The sequence below is a fragment of the Neofelis nebulosa genome, chromosome 8 (genome assembly GCF_028018385.1).
Source record: "Neofelis nebulosa isolate mNeoNeb1 chromosome 8, mNeoNeb1.pri, whole genome shotgun sequence".
NCBI classification, from domain to species: domain Eukaryota; kingdom Metazoa; phylum Chordata; class Mammalia; order Carnivora; family Felidae; genus Neofelis; species Neofelis nebulosa.
This window is the reverse complement of record NC_080789.1, coordinates 73,372,039-73,389,618: the sequence shown is the minus strand read 5'-3', so window position 1 is coordinate 73,389,618 and position 17,580 is coordinate 73,372,039. Positions and strand designations below refer to the sequence as shown.

At 37.3% G+C, this 17,580-nt stretch overlaps 1 protein-coding gene across 2 annotated transcripts in view; it reads left to right on the top strand.

Annotated features, from left to right (window-relative positions):
• Positions 1–17,580, top strand: part of PDZRN4 (PDZ domain containing ring finger 4) — a 367,049-nt gene that overhangs the window by 339,373 nt on the left and 10,096 nt on the right. For both annotated transcript variants that reach the window (XM_058743095.1, XM_058743097.1), the window contains 3 exons: positions 6,346–6,444; positions 8,973–9,035; positions 16,091–16,192. In XM_058743095.1, coding sequence (XP_058599078.1) covers positions 6,346–6,444; positions 8,973–9,035; positions 16,091–16,192 — 264 coding nt within the window. The remainder of the gene's footprint in view (positions 1–6,345; positions 6,445–8,972; positions 9,036–16,090; positions 16,193–17,580) is intronic.

Sequence of the window (17,580 nt, the reverse complement as noted above, 5' to 3'; positions counted from 1 at the left end):
GGGGGTATAAAATACCAGTCTGGGAGACTGAAAAGTTGAGGTAGTAATAATCTAGTGTCCAAAGGGCTGTGAGGCAAGGTCATCGATTGAAAGTGAGGAGGTCCCGTTGGAGATTTGAGAAAAGAGGAGTAACTTGACAAGGGAAGTATCAAGTGATTGTCGGGCAGCATTGATGGTCAATTTGGGCTTTGTGTTAATGAATTTATGGTGAAAGAGTCAGTGCGGTCAGCATCGATGTGTGTTTCCCTGCAGGACCATACAGCTGCTCAGGTGAGAACATGGGGAAGTCATACCTGGGTTCACTCATGATTGACTTTTTGCTGGATGATATGGTAGAAGCAGAGAATGACGAGGGAGTTGTAGATTTTTTGGAAAGATTGTCATGGGTAAGTGTGGTTCTAAGGCATGCAAAAAGAGATAGGAGGGCATGAAGGAATTACTGAATGTGAAAAGTGGAAGAGTCAGTAGGTTCATGGTCTAGTGAAAGAGAAAACATGCCAAAGTGGGAATTCAAGAGTACCTGTGCTGATCAGACAGTGGAGTGCTGAAAATAGATATTTTAAAAGAAAAGCAACTATGGCAATGACCTTTTATGAATAGTCTTTTCTACACATTGTGTATGGCATGTTGAACAATTTTATGAGGACCTCCTCCCCACAAAACCAACATATAAATCAGAAAGTCCAGCCACAAATGACTGTAGGTATTTAGCAATGCTGTTAGTAAGCTAATCAATGGTCATTTCCGTGTTTGTCCAAAACTCAAGAGTCAGCTGTGAATAATCCTGGACTTCAGGGTTTTTATAAAAGTAAACCACATGATCCTAGCACCTAAAAGCAACTGTTTTCTCTAAAGATACAACAAAAAAATAACTGACATAAACAGAGATTTTCCCTAGTTTCCTCACATGCCATTGTTCTTTGTTTTAGATGGAGCAGGACTGGGTGAGAGGCCATTGAAAAACATTGTTCATACAGTTAGAATGATTTTCTCGTTGCCACAGCAGAGGTAACACTACATAATTGGAGTATCACTTCTCACATACCTTGAATTTGTTCCCTATTTCTATTCCTGGTCCAGAATTACTGATTACTGGCATCATGAATCTACCCTCTCCTGATTAACAATATAAACAAAATTATTTTTTTTTGTGGAGGTATAAAATTCATTCAAAATGGGAAGTTTATCACTTCCTAAGGTGGCTCAAAACACACGATGAGAAGCAGACAACCTGGACCCAGAAAAATGTGATTTCTATTATTTCCCAAAGGATCTAGGAAGCTCCTAAGAGGAGAAAATTGGAGTATTAAAATCTGCCTACGTTTCACAGCAATATCATTGATAAGGAAAAAGTAGTTGATGAAGGACTTGAGTTAGGGATGTTAGTGGAAAGATGTTACCATATGACCTTACTTTTACCCTACTGTCTCTATAGAAACATGATTTACTTACTAGTTGTAGCAACTTGTTTTAGATGTTTGAAGATGGGTGTGTGAGCCTGTTGTTGCCATAGTGATGTGGGTATTCCAGGATTTTGTTATTTATTTCTTGCTAAGTATTATACCTGGTTTCCACTATCAAGATAATGATATTGAAGCCATATTTTCACAGTAGACTATCTAGCTTCCATTAGCTGTGGGAGTTAAAGTTTTTATACTTCCCATTATTTCTTTGTTTTAAATAAGTGTTTTGTTGGAACAACTCAGCATGGTATTCCAATAGTTACTAATCAACATTACAAAATGTAAGACAATGATATATGATTAATACTAAGCTTGTATAGTAGTGCATCTGTTGTCGTATAAATATAAACCAGGAAAATAAAATAAATTAATAAAATAAAATAAAATAAAATAATAAAAGGAAGATATGGATACAATAGGCCCCTGTATCCCCTGTTTCCTGTGATTATCAGTTGACATCAATGACCATCCTGTCTGGCCCTGGTTCATCTTCAGACTTACATAGTACTGATTGCCTCTGAAATTTTCTCTTCATGGCTTGGGCCTCAGAGCTCTTTAGGGTTTGGAAACAGTTTGCCTTAAAAGCCTTTGAAGGTACTTTCAAGCCGCATTCTTCCTCCAACAACACAGTCGTATCTAGAAAGCAAAAGTATGGATTGTTTTTTTTCTTTTTAAGTTCCTGGTTTCTCGTTAGACCCAAAAATAAAATATGTAAAAGTTTCACAGTACTGTAGGGCAACTGATTTCTGTATAAATCCCATTCTTTCTATGATTGGAAGGATGTTTCACGGCAAGCTTTACTAACTTTAACCTTCTACTCCACCCTCAGTTTCTATGCAATTAGTTTCTCACAGGATTAGAAACTGCTTTTATTTTTTAAAGGGACTTTATACATGTTCCCAAAACATAGCATCTTAAAGCACATTTAAGCCAGATGAATGTAGTTTTACCAGGTATGTGAAGTGACTCTTCTACTCCAGTCACAAATGACTTCAGGATGGTTAGCAGCACCATCGTGCATGTCTGGCTTTGATTCGTATACACCTGTGAATTGTCTCTGTGGAGAAAATGTACAGAGGTAGCATTTCACTTTTATGTTTTTCATCAAAAAGCTTGCTAGTGACAGAGGGAAAGGTATGAAAGTTGTTAGGGAAAACATTCTCTATTACCAGGAGGTTGTTTCTTCAGAAGTCAGAGGCTTGTGTGCTTTGTGAAAGGAATACTAAATTAAACCTGTACTAGAGAATTTCTTTCAGGTAATCAGGCTTTACAAAGCCACCTTTGCCTCATACAGACAAAATGCTCCACAGGTAGCTGCTTAGAAGTTATTTCATCATAGAATTAAAGTTACTTTGATTCCAAAATGTATGCTTCTGTTGTACTAATAGGAAATAGGCAGTGTCTGAAACATTCTCAACCAAAGAACTACTGGCAAGTCCACATTTGTTACTGGTGTCGGATGGTTTGTGGGATCCAGGAAATCTCACTTGAGCCTCCTTCAGAGCCTGGAATCCTACCACCACAAGTTTAGTCCTTTGAATTAAGGCTTTGTATTTCCAGTCTTTATTAGTATAAGCCAAACTATAAGTGGGCAACATTTAAAATCATTATTGCAAGAATCAGACTCTTAACTATAGAGAACAAATACATGGTTGCCCTAGGGTGGGGGGATGGGTGAAACAGGTGATGGGGATTAAGAGTATTTTATTACAATGACCACAGAGTAATGTATAGAATTGTTGGATCACTATATTGTACCCCTGAAATTAATATAACACCGTATGTTGAACATACTAGAATTAAAGTTAAAAATCTAATGAAGGGGCGCCTGGGTGGCTCAGTCGGTTGAGCGTCCGACTTCGGCTCAGGTCATGATCTCACAGCTCGTGAGTTCGAGCCCCGTGTCGGGCTCTGTGCTGACAGCTCAGAGCCTGGAGCCTGCTTCTGTTTCTGTGTCTCCCTCTCTCTCTGCCCCTAACCCACTCACATTCTGTCTCTGTCTCTCTCAAAAATAAATAAACATTAAAAAAAATTTAAAAAAAAATCTAATGAAAAATAATTATTAGTGATGATCTCTTTAAGAAATAATTTGTCAATTTTCTTTATATCCCAAGAGCTACTTGTGAGAGAATAGAAGATAACATTATATGCCCAATTTTTCTAGGGGATCGGTAAAATGGCAAACCTGAAATTCCAATGACTGCCTGGATAGGCATATCTCTAGGAACTCCACGCAGTTAGAAAGAAGTAGGAGGGTGCTGAGTGTCTTTAAAATGGGATGTCAAAAATAATATCAGAACAGGGAGGGGGACAAAACAGAAGAGACTCATAAATATGGAGATCAAACTGAGGGTTACGGGAGGGGCTGTGGGAGGGGGGATGGGCTAACTGGGTCAGGGGCATTGAGGAATCTACTCCTGAAATCATTGTTGCACTATATGCTAACTCATTTGGATCTTAATTTTTAAAAATAAAAAATAAAATTGAAAAAAATGGGATGTCAAAATGAAAGATGAGACCTATTCTACACTTTTGCTTAGGTCCAATACAATGACCATATTGAAAAATTATGTTGGCCCAGGATCTTAGTCTTCTTTCCCTTGTGATTCTTGAGTAGATTCTTTGATCTGTGGCACTGAAATCTTATGGGTGGATTCTGCCTTTCTTATCTAAATAGATTGGTTCCATTTTATTGCAAAACATTTCATCGTGCCTCTTCTAAGCAAACACCAAAGCCGTGGCACGGCATTGAGAATGTAGAGAAAACACTGACAAAAGCAAAGCTCCTTCTACAAGTGTCTTCCCACAGCACAGGGAATTTCTCCCCTGCTATTGGAAGGACACTGAAAGTCAATGCATTTTAGTTTTGACTACAGCTCCTCATTTGCTTTAATTTAAAGGTCCCAATCTCAGTTCTTTATGGAGTGTTTAGGTTTCCTTGTAGGTCTCTTAGGAATCATAAGCTTCTTTACTCTTTAACTGTATACTGCACTGCTGTAATTGAAGCTCTTTTGTTGTTGTAATTTCTTCCTAATGTTACAGTTTCAGTCAAGTGTTCTTTCCCTGTGGAGGCATTAATTATGCCCAGTTTTGAAAATACCCTTGCTTAGTATATACTTTTTACTTCCAGTGCCAAATCATACCACTGGTTCCTATTCTTCCCCAAGATGAAAGGGTTTACCACCTTTTTTCTTTACTGTTTAGCACTCACCATGCCCTTTTTCACCAGTTAGAAAGTCATTCTTCATAGTTTTCTGAAGTTCACCAATTTATGGTACATATCTCAGGACAGAGGATCTAAATTTTGTTTTGTTTGCTATCAGCTATGAAATTACTGGTCAGTAGAGCTTATGAGAGTCTCCCCTGGCTAAGGATTTACCTATGGTTTATAGCATGTCATTAAAATCAAATGGTTATTTTCCAATGGCAAAGCCTTCACTGAGATATCAAATTGAAAGGGAGGATCCTCCTGAGAAACGTAACAGAAACCCATGGGGGAGGGGAAGGAAAAAAGAAAAAAAAGGAAAAAAAAAAAAAAAAAGAGGTTAGAGTGGGAGAGAGCCAAAGCATAAGAGACTGTTAAAAACTGAGAACAAACTGAGGGTTGATGGGGGGTGGGAGGGAGGGCAGGGTGGGTGATGGGTATTGAGGAGGGCACCTTTTGGGATGAACACTGGGTGTTGTATGGAAACCAATTTGACAGTAAATTTCATATATTAAAAATTAAAAAAAAATAAAAATAAAGAAAGGGAGGATCCTTCTTCAAATGTAGCAGAGAATAGTGGAAAATATCCTCTTGTTTGAAGTTAGGTGATTTTTCTTTTATTTAGTCCTGGTAACTGTTTCAGATAAAACACAGTTAAATGGATTCTTACTATAATCAAACTTAATAACCTTCTTTTCATTCACATACACACATACATACACACACAATCCATCTCCCACTAAAGAGGAAAGCCTACTTAATTATTTTTTTACAAAAAGTTAAATACTCTTCATCCAATTAGGAACAAGTTCCCCATGATGAGAACATCAATTTGTCTTTTAGTGCTTGGAATTAAGCGATTTATCCTAAAGTCATCTGTTTCTGAGAGTAGTACAAGTCTATTTCATTATATAAAAATGAAGTACACTGAAATTTATTATTATTTTACTGAACATAAATCAGGAAATAGATTCAATATACATTACCTAAGGACTGACATTTCAAGCCCCTTAGCCATGTGTTTCAGTAAATGTGTTTCCATGTTCATTTACTGCTACATTTTGAATCATTGCCTCTGCCCATATGACTGCTGATGTCTCTCCCTTCAGCCTGAATGAACCCATTTCATTCCAAGGGTGAGAGCATCTACAAAATAATAGAAAACCTTGGCCTGAGCTACACAAAACACTTTCTTATTATCATACTGTACAAAACTCAAAAGAAGAATTGATAGAGTCCAATGTAGTATTTTTGTATTTGGACTTTGTTTTATTAAAATATAAATAAAATCACAGTAGCTCCCAATATTTTTGTGAACATTTCTCTGCCTACTTTGACAGTCTCCGATATTTTATTGATTCCATTTTATTGATTTGTGCATATTTTATATTTTATTGTATAATTTTAAGGGGTTTTCAGTTTATGATTTGATACAAAAGAATTGCACTTATCTCCCCAATTGTACAATGAAAATTTGAAACATTGGCTTGAATATACATACAGAAAAACACATTGAAGGTAAATTTGGGTGATCCTGGTAACATAAGTTAATTTCAAATGCTGGGCAATAATTACGAAAAGCTCCTAACATGACCCGGAGAGTATCAGTGAGTTCTCCATTCTGCTGTGGGATTTCTCTCTGAGATAAATGTCATTCTGTGTGTGTTTTTCTCTCAGGAGGTCGAGCTGTGTCGTGTTAGCAGTCAAGAGAAGCTGGGCCTGACAGTCTGTTACCGAACGGATGATGAAGAAGACACGGGCATTTATGTCAGCGAGGTAAGAAATGCCGAGGAGGGTAAGGAGGGGGAGGGAGACTCTGAGGAATGGAGTCAAATGACTGGCAATGAGAAAATCCTTGGGAGGCTTGAATGTGAAGAATTGGCCATGTTCCAGTACTTGTCACTTTCAATTAGGAAAGTAAATTATGTTGCCCAGGTAATGTAATTATTATCAGCTTGTTTAATGTGGACAGTTTCACCACAGAATCCCAGTAAGGAAAAGTGCAAAAATGGGAACATTGCCTGAATTTGAATAAATTCCCCTAAGGATGCAGAAATTCAAGCAAAGTTTTCGATGAGAAAACGTTTGTCCTTCCATTCCCTTTATCAGTGCTGTTAACAAGAGCACTGACTAATTGCATGTTAAATCTAATATCACCAATGTCACATATTTTACTCTGCTGGCAGGATTGATAAACTTGAATATCCAAGGAGTGTATCTATAAGTTTGTTTTATTCAACCCCATAATCACTGTCAGAAAGTGAGATACTTAAATGTGAAACACTCTTAGTGTTAATTACCTTGGAAAAACCGTGAAGCAAAATTTATTATTATAGGTGACTTTTTAAGACTCCCAAAAGAATCATTTTGAGAGTAGTAGGGTGTAATTTATTTTAATGATATGTACACATGACTAAAAATTATATACATGCAAACACACATATAGATGCATGTGTATTATCTAATTCCTCCATATCCATGTATACACACACATTTATATGGGTGAAACTGTCTATGTATGTATGTATATGTGTGAAAAAGAAGTTAGAGAAACTAGATACTAATTGATGTCCCATGCTGTTTCAAGTGTTCTTGGCCATGATCTTAAAATCATTACCTAACTTATTCAGCTTCAGCTTCCTCAACTAGAAACTTGGTACAATGCCTATCTCATTGCTTTTATAGAGGTGTTTAGAATATGGGAAAGATAACGTATTTAATGCACTTTGAAAACTACACAGCTCTATAAATGTAAATGTTACTCTTATCACTTTACTGACTGGCTCCTGCAATGGAAAAATCTCTAGAGAATATTTGACTGATATACCTCTTTTAAGTGGACAGCTATGATAAGTCTTCTAATTATGGTGAGGAAGTAGAGAGAAATACCTGCAGAATTGTCCTTTGTAATATGTAACGAGGTACAGATGTCGACGTTAAGCACTAGGTTGATTACAGTTCTGCAGGTAAAGTTTTAGATTGTGAATGGCTTCTCAATAGGATACAGTTAATTAATCATGCCTCACTTCCCTCTAGTGAGTCTCTTATTTACTATTTAAATATGTCAGCTTTGGAGCTTAACTTTCCAGGGATAATAAAGAAGCCACAGGAATTGAACATATGTACTTGGAAGGAATATTTTCCTTATACATCTTACATGTAATTATAGTGTCTTTGTTCTTAATTGATCACTTAAAATTCACTTATTAGGTGGATAAGAAAGTAGTATCTAACATCTGGACAGGATGGATCAACCTCATGGCTATACTTGAAATACTTTGCTTGAAATAAAAGCTTTGATGTAATAAGTTCAAATAAATGGCTTAGAGCCATCATGTAAAATGTGATAGATGGTATTACCCCCAATGAACTGTGTTTGGCCCATTAAAATGTTGGTAAACTCTAAATAGAGTCTTAAATATCTATTTATTCTAAAATAACTTATAGTCAATAACTTTACTCTATAACGTAAGGTAGAGCCTAGTAATAATCTACATGGATAGGATTTATTTTTTCATTTTTTGAGCAACATCAATTATAAATCTCTATAAATTAATGTGCTCATGAGACAGAAATTTCTTTAATAAGTATGGACTTATTGTATAGTTGTCAGCTTTTCTAAGACCACTAAACCAGGATTTAAAGATTACTCTAGTAGAAAGCAAATTTCCTGAGTCCAGAGAATCCTAGTATTAACATCTGCTAGAGATCATGTCCGCTGAAGACCATACCTGACGGTCTGGATACAGAAATGAGTGAATGGATGTAAAAAAAAAAAAAAAAAAAAAAAAAAAAAAAAAAAGAAAGAAAGAAAAAAAGGAGAAGGGAGAGGAGAGGAGAGGAGGGGAGAAGAAGGGAGAGAAGAAAGAAAGAATGAAAGAAAGAAAGAAAGAAAGAAAGAAAGAAAGAAAGAAAGAAAGAAAGAAAGAAAGAAAGAAAGAAAGAAAAGAATAGAAAAGAAAGAGGAGGGAGGGAAGATGGAAGGAAGGAGAGAGAGAAAGAATGGAGGGAGGAGGGAGGGGTGGAAGGAGAAAGGGAGGAAAGAGAAAAAGGGAGGGAGAGAGAGAAGAATGGTCTTCAAATTAAGTTCTGCTCTAGTTATCTTTAATTGTATTATTATTAATTCTAAAGTAGTCGATTTATATTTTTAGAATCAGTGATATTTGACAGAAAAATTTGACATGCATTGTGTAAATCAGTAGAGAATTTTGAACCAGGTTACTAAACATATTTTTAACCATATTTTTAAGTTTCTGGGGAAATATTGCATATCCAGTTGAAGATGTGTGTTTTCTTCATTACAGGTAGATCCAAATAGCATTGCTGCCAAAGATGGCCGAATTCGAGAAGGGGATCGTATTTTGCAAGTATGTGGCATAGTCATTTCCTCTAGTTTCCTACTATTTGTTCAGTAGTTTCAATTCTATTTAGTTTTTTATAAAAAAACTAGGAAAAGAATTTGTCTTTTCTAGATATTAACATTCACAAAACATGAAGCTATCATGTAAAAATGTTTTTAAAATGAGGGTGGTACCATTCATTAAGAATTATTAGCTAATAGTTAGTGATTGAGGCATCATCTCTGGACTTCGATAACTCCTCTTCAACTTCCAGCACCACCACTTACCCAAGCACATTACTTAACCTCTTATCGTAAGCCTGTTTCCTCATCTTAAAATATGATAATGATAAAACGTATTGTTGCAAAGGTTAAATGTGATTATGCATGTGATATGCTTCGCACACGGCGTGGTGAGTAATAAACATTAACTTGTATTACTACCAGCAGCGGCAGCATCAGTTACTGCTGCCTTTTCCAGAATAAATTAGGTAAACATGGATTCCTGTGTTCCATTGCTATATGAAAGTCTGGAAGTCTGAAGAATTTTATTTGTTGCTGGGGATGGGTGGAGGGGAACGCCTTCTTTTCCTCATGGAAATGTGAAAACATAGAGACTATTTAGATTTCAGTTTAAAGATGATGAGCAGCTCATAAGAGGGGAGGTGGAGCTGGTAAGAATTCCAGGCCAAATTAGGAATAACCCTGAATGCCAGTTTCCGCCCTAAACCAACCTTGACCCCCTCTGTCTCCTCTGAGTCCTTTCCCATGCAGAATGGCTACAGAAAGACACACAACTCCCCAGCTTTTGTGTCCAGATTAATCCAAGATAATAACAGAGGCCTGTCAGGGTTGAGTTTCACTGCAGATCACAACTACGAAGTGCGGAAGATGACTTAAAAGCCCAAGTGAGGGAGCTATAAACTGTTAAAACATTCCGCATAGCTTTTAGTCTTTGTGATAGACCTACAGTTCCCATTTCTCCTTCCTAAATGCAAACCCCTGAAGAATGTTTCTTTGCATTTGACGCGAATGGATTCAACACTGTGCCTAGAATGAAGGCTTCAAAAATAGACGAGATGCCATCCCAGTATTTGGGGCATTCCAGGGGTAGTTCGGAAGACAGCTGCATACACAGATGATTACGATGCAGTGTGTGGCATTGTCATGATAGAAGTGTGCTCACGCTGCCCTGGGCACATACCAGAAGGTTATTCTGCCCAGCCTTCTGTTAGTCTTTCCTTTCTTCGGGGTACAACTCACTGATTCACAGCACTTCTTCATACCCTTTCTCTTCTCTAGCTAGATGCTGCGGAACTCCTTTTCCATCAAGGACCCTCTGCTAAGGCTCCAATTAGGAAAGAATAAAAGTATGAAATAGTGGTCATTCATGGTCCTGCTAATTTTTCAGAAACTTCAAGAATACGTAACTTCTATTTCTATTGCTCCCTAAGTGGCGACCTGTAGTTTAACAAAATGGAATGTGTCATAGGCTATATCAGGGGAAGGGAAATCAGGTAACCAAGGCACAGTCTTGTTTGCTACCATATTTTCGATGTCTTTCTCAATCACACATGAATAAATGAATGAATGAAACATAGGTATTTAGTGGAAAAGGTAATAGGATAGATGAATCAAATATGTAGTAAAGCTTTACTGATACAGCCTCATTAAAAAATAAGGGCACATTTTTTTGTGTGAATCACCCAGATAATGAAACCTCCAAACATATTTTATTATTATTTTGATTTGGAAGTAATTATAAATGTATTGTTCACCTTGTTGACATCTACAGTTGAAAACACTCAGTTGAAAAGAATGTAACCTTTTTTTTAAATGTTTGTTTAATTTTGAGAGAGAGCACAAGTGGGGGAGGGGCAGAGAGGGAGGGGAACAGAGGATCCAAGGCGGACTCTGTGGTTATAGCAGAGAGCCCAGTGCAGAGCTTGAAGTCAGGAACCAAACTGTGAGATCATAACCCTGAGCCAAAGTCAGATGCTCAACTGACTGAGCCACCTAGCTGCTCCAAAAAGAATGTAACCTTCTTTTGATGCTCAAGGGTCTGTTGTGCCCAGCAATCATTGCACAATGCAAGAATACAACAAAAGACTCAGTGGCTAAAAGGTCTGGAAGATTTTGTGCACCAGTATAAAATCACCATAGTTGGCTACGTTTTCCGATGTGTTGGGTCTATTTTTTGTCATGTTTCTCTTGTTTCCAGTCATCACTCCTTTCTCTGACCATCTACTCTCCACATTTGACACCTTGTACTGCACCCTCACTGGCTCCCTTCCTAATCCAGCTAACCACTGCCCCATAAGGTAGATATACAAATGCAGTTATTAAAATTGCATCTATTAGTTCTCAGAGTAGAGGTAGATCAAAATAAAGTACCTGTGTTTTCATATGTGCATACTATATATTTTGACACTTCCTTATTCTTGGCTATATTAGAGGCAGATAAAGTTTTCCGATACGATATTTGCAGGATAATAAGGCATTCCTTAATGGAGTGGGGTCATTGAAGAAACAACAGCAGGATTGACAAAATTCCGTTGTCTGCCTGATTACTTTATATTCAGTGACAAATATGTCACACTTAATGAACAAATACATGTCACATTAAAAAGCCTAGAATTCAAGTCTATTTGCACACACAGAAAACAAAGAGTCTTAAGGGTAATGCTGAAATTATATTAAATAAAACTGTGACAAAATTGTACCCATAGACAAATAGCTCCCATATGGTTGATGAGGAGATTATGGGATACCCTGTAATGAGCAATTAATGACTCCTGTCTCAGGGAGATGAGAGGGAAAGAACGAGAGGATTTACTTCTTATCCTTGGAGTTTCCTGGCTGGCTTTTATTTAAATGAATCTCTTTAGGGCAATTGTGGTTTTAATTTCCTGTTCATGATGACCTAAGTAGAGTATTTCTATGGTCTGGTCCTCATTGTGAAACTAAAATTTTCTAAATGTACTGTATCATGGGACCTCACCCAGTGGCACCACCCACACAGATACATCGGATTGGCCCAAGGTAAGGATTATACAGAAGAAAAACCATCAACCACTTTCATGAGAGCATGTTCTAGATCTCATGTGTTTTTCTTCTTCAAGCCATCAAGTGTTCTGTCTTCCATGCCATTGCCACACACTTGTGGTATCAGATGTGTCCTCAGGAATTAATATGGGGAAGTCCTCTCACAAAATTGCAATGCTGAGTGAAGACAAGCATTTCTGAGCCCCAGAGAGAAAAGATTAAAGACAACATACATGATCAGAGTGCTGTATTCTCATTTTCTCCTTGGGATAGTGAGTGTAACAATATTGCATGTCGCAGCCTGATCTCATGTTGGCCAAAAATGTCAGCCATGTTCCTAAGGATTACTCTGACAAAATCCTGCAAAAGACTCAAGCAGTGGAACAATAAGACTTCAAATGAGCTTTCTCTCTCTTTCTCTGCCCTACACCTAAACTTATTTCCAGCATTTGTTCCTACTTTTTTACTTTCTTCCCCTTAGATAACTGTCCCTCCCCCACTTCTGTTCTTTCCACTTCTATATCTCTGTACATTATTCACCTTCTTTCCATACTAAAATATAAGCTCACTTGAAATAGATCCTTCCTCTTTTGCCTTAGATCCTGGGTTTTCAAATACATTCCATAGGTGGTGCCAAGAATTTTAGTTGCCCACCCACCTCTGGTACTTGCTAATATAGGTAACGTAAAATTTGGCACATTCAAGCAAAAAAGCTATATTAAACCATCTCTAGGCTTTTAGGGTTTTGCACACATGTGCGCGCGCACACACACACACACACACACACACACACTCACGCACATACAGCAGATTGGGCCCAATGTGAGATTTTGGCTGATTTGTAATACCATGAAACTCTTCTAAACCAAGGCAATATCTGCTTTGAAGTCAATGTTTACATATGCCCAGACACAGATAATAAGACAAGACCTATTTTCTAGCACAAATTTTCCTCCTTGTAACAAAAGGTACATGTTGCCTTTCTCCTGGTTCTCTTTCCCTCTCTTTTCTTAAAATTAAAGTCTTCCATTAAACTGTGGTGTCACACTGACACATCTATCTCATCTCCTCCCTGTGATTCTCGGTCCTTCACCTTTATGTCTGCCTGGTGTTGTCATGCACAGCAAACTGCCTTCCCACGAGCAGCCCTGTAGCCACAAGCCATCCTTCAGGAACAAAAGCAAATGAAGGTTGAAAGCTCTATCTGATTCCGTTCCTCAAATCTTTTCATTCTTTGCTGAAACCCATGGCTGCATTTCTTGCCCCAATATCAGTCTGGGTGTCAAACTCATGTCCTGAGTTCAATAGGATCTACCAACCGGTGGGCTAAAGACACAGTTTTGAAAGAGGAACGATAAATTACATTTTAACACCAGATTTCTATGGTGAATTCATTTCATTCCACCCATGATTCTGGGTGTAAATGTGTTTCTACAACATGGGATCTGTCCTTTCAGGACAAGGCATAGTGTGAGGACTGGAGACCATAGCTCTGGTCATGCTGAGTTCACAGAGGAGACAGATGAGTACCAACTGTAATGGGGCTGAAAATCTAAAACAACCACATTGTTTCTTGATGGTTCTCGAAGAGTTAAAAATACATATGAGATAGATGCATAGAGTACCAAACCACCTTTACTACTATGGACTTAATTATTGTGCATGAATTTTAATATATTTGCTCTATTTAGAAGAAAACAATCTTTCCTGTATGGAGGATTGAAATATAGACATCAATGATGTTATAGTGGTAATAATAATACTAGCAAGAACAGTAACATCAATAGCACTACGTGGCAACCTAGAGCACTTCCTGTTTACCAGGCACTTGTTTCAACCCTAGACATGTATTGACTCATTTAATCCTTACAAGAACACTCTGAGGAAGGCACTAGTATCTGCACTTTCATATAGGGACCATCATAGTAACATCAAATAAACATGAATGAAGAGTATTTAGGATAGTGGTAAATGAACTTCAGACGCAGAATTTAGATATATATACTTGAGCAAATAAAAGTAATGAGAATTAGATTTCACACAGAAAAGGTGAAGAGAAGCTGTGGGAGAACATCCACCTCCATCTTCCTAGGAGCAAACATGCCAACAGTGGAGGGAAGATGAATGATTAGGTCCGTGATTAATACACAAATAGGTGCATTGCAGACACAGTGTTAAGAATTACTATGAAATGGACATAAACCCCCAAAGCTCAAAGAAAGTAAACATTTTCAAGTCCTTATTTTCAGACTACACCGAATTGGGGAGGGGGGAGGTGTAGTGGAATCCATCACTGCCAATTTATCTTCATTTGAGAAAAAGCCTTGGATTCAGTACAAAAATAGCTTTTCAGATGTATATTTATGAAAAACCACAAAATACCCTTTCCTATCATTAGTTACCATTTTGGAATCCTAGCTTCTGTTTTCTAATTTGATGAGTTTTATTGTGAGTTGCCAAAAAAAAAAAGGAAATGCGCTTGAAACTTGTAAAAGCTGAATTTCCTATCCACATTTACAAGTGAAAAACAAAGGTGATATGCATTTGATCAGAGTAAGAAAATACAACATATGGTTGTATGACCCCCCCCCCCAGACTCTTACTTATTTTCTGCTTTCTTTGTGTTCAGTGTGTATGATAAGAGTCCAGGAATAAGAATAATTTACTGTGGTCCAAAGTTGAGATTCCTGGGCTTCGATAATTATATGTCCTTGTGTATCAGCCAGAATCCCAGAATCATCCAGAATCCCAGAATCCCAGAAACAAGGAGAAAATTCTCACTAGTCTACTTCATGCTTTTCAGCAGAAATCCGTAGTGAAAAATGTTAATTATTGAAAAATTAGTCAGTACAGCCACATTTTCTATTTAATTTACTGAAATAATTAATACTTATTTTAGATAGAATTACTTGACCTCTTCAACTACAATTTCTTTCTGCATATTTTGATTATATGCTATGGATCAAAAAATCTCATTGTTCCCATGGATTTGAACAATCAATAAAATAAAATAAATATAAAATATCCGAAGAAAGTCCAGTTAACTTGGAGCTAAATACATTTGAACGTGAAAATGTAGCTTACCATACAAACTTCAGGAATCTTATTTGCTGTGTCTGTAGAACTTAGAAAAAGGAAAAATATATGTGTGTGTGTGTGTATCTATATCTATCTATCTCTATCTATATCTATCTATGTTATATATAGATAGATAGATAGAGATAGATAGATAGATAGATAGATATAGATAGATATAGATATATTGAATTCCACTGGAGTCTTTTTAATCCAAAGTTTGCTCAAGCTTGGTTTCTTTCAAAAAGCCATTTTTACTCTGTATTAATTTTTAAAAAGTTAAGTATACCTAAGAGATGAGCCATAAGAGATTTCATTAGTTTTGTTGTTTGAGGAAATGGATGAATCTTAGAAAGAGCTGGAGTGTTGATGAGGATGTTACCGATGCACTGTTCCTTGTTTTGATTATTTAAGCAATTGAAAGAGATCCTGAGAGTGATTTGGGGCAACTGAGTCAGACCCACACAAATATGAGATGATTAAATGAAAATGCAATCAGCAGTGGCCTGGGAGCATTGCCTGGTGAGAGATAATACTGTAGCTCTCTAATTGGCTCATAGCAGGCATGCAGGATGACGGATTTCAGTTGTGGTATTGCCAGTCCTGCTTCCCCCAGCACTATTATCTCAGAGTGACACTTCCATTACTCTGAGCGGAGAAAGATGAACGTCACCTGTCAGGGGCTGGTTAATTGTGTTGCTAGATGTATGTTGCCAGGGCGCAGGTTGGACATTTATGAACATAACTGCTTCCTCTGATGTCCGCCATCCTTCAGGGATCGATATGGCTCTTACAGTAAGCGCGTAATTGAGTGAAGGCACTTACCACTGAGGGGCTGGAGATGAGCCCATTGTGTGAGCTTCATTGTCCATACGTTCACCATAAATGAGCTGATATTTGCCATTTATTGTGTGCAGCATTGTGGAAATGGAAACTAATGTGCCACTTTCATTTGTTTTCTAGATAAATGGGGAAGACGTCCAGAATCGAGAAGAAGCAGTGGCGTTGCTGTCGAGCGAGGAGTGTAAGAGAATCGTGTTGCTCGTCGCAAGGCCGGAGACTCAGGTCAGAACACAGATCCAAAATCTGGAGACTGAACTTCACATCCATTGTTTGCTCGTCTATATCAAATAAGTACTGTGTTTATTTGTAAAGCTGAGTACACAAGACATAATTAAGAGTCACCTTACCTAACCTACCAACCTGATCAACCTTATCTTTTTGAAAAAAGAAGGGAAAAAACACACAAAATGGAATCATTATTCTCTCCTTCCACTTGCCAGTTATTCGAATGAATTCATAAATGAAAAATGGTTGACGGTATGATTTTTAATTCTGTATGGATCCTTGCTCTAGGTTTCTATCTAAAAATATTTAATTGGCATATTAAGGTATCTTGAAAGAATCTTTAATGAGAGAATCATTAGCGTATCTAGCTATCAACTTAAATCTGTTTAGGACAACTTTATCAAATAAAGTGGCCAACATAGCATGGTGTAGTTCCATGTATAGTAAATGAATTTTTTCCAAGTTTAGGGTGACAAAAACATCTGTCCGGCCAAAACCAAGATGATAGCTTCTAGGGAAATTGCTTTTTATATCTTTACAGAGGGCGATGTCATGACAGTCAAGGAGAGGTAATATGGTGAAAGAAAAGTGCTGTTGGTCCTTCTTTTTATATTCTTTTTATACCCTGCCACAATGCAGAAAAGGATAGCACATCGTCACCCTTCTGTCCATCTGTCAGTAGTTTGAGTGAAGTTGGTTATATCACCATTTGTCTCCCAGGCTATTGATCTGATATTTCTCAAACTCAGTAACTACATACTATCTATAAATTACATTGAGTAAGTGTATTTCAGTGTCAGACCAAATCCTGACTTGAATATAGTGGTTATAAAAGATCACCCTTTCGGCATATATTTCCTTTATGCCCTTGACCATTCTAAATGGTTCCCATAAAGCCTGCTATTGCCCAAGGCAGAGTAAAGTTACACACCTGAGGTGTCAGGAGTGGGGAAGGGAGCCTACACGACTGTGACACGACTGGCTGGACTGCCTATTTGGGAGTAAATTGAAAACTACGTATGAAATGTCACTAATTACCTGGAAATTTGGCAACCCAGTTAGTCTCACTGATCCCGTTTTCTTGAAAAAGAACAGAATAAAGGGATTAAACACATGTTAGTTAAATTCATGGTAAATTGAAGAGAACGGAGTAGTTATCCCTGTTATAGAAAAGATATTTTAATGTTTCAATGTGGGTTCCCTGCCCTTTCCATGTAACTGCTAGAGCACCTCATTAATTTAGAATTGAAGCATTTCCTTAAACCATGCCACAGAATGGCTATAATGGACTGTGGAAAGAATAGAAATTAATGACATAAGACTAGATCTATCGTTGATAGAATACATATGCTTGCTAGAACTGGTGGTATTTTCAAATATCTGGC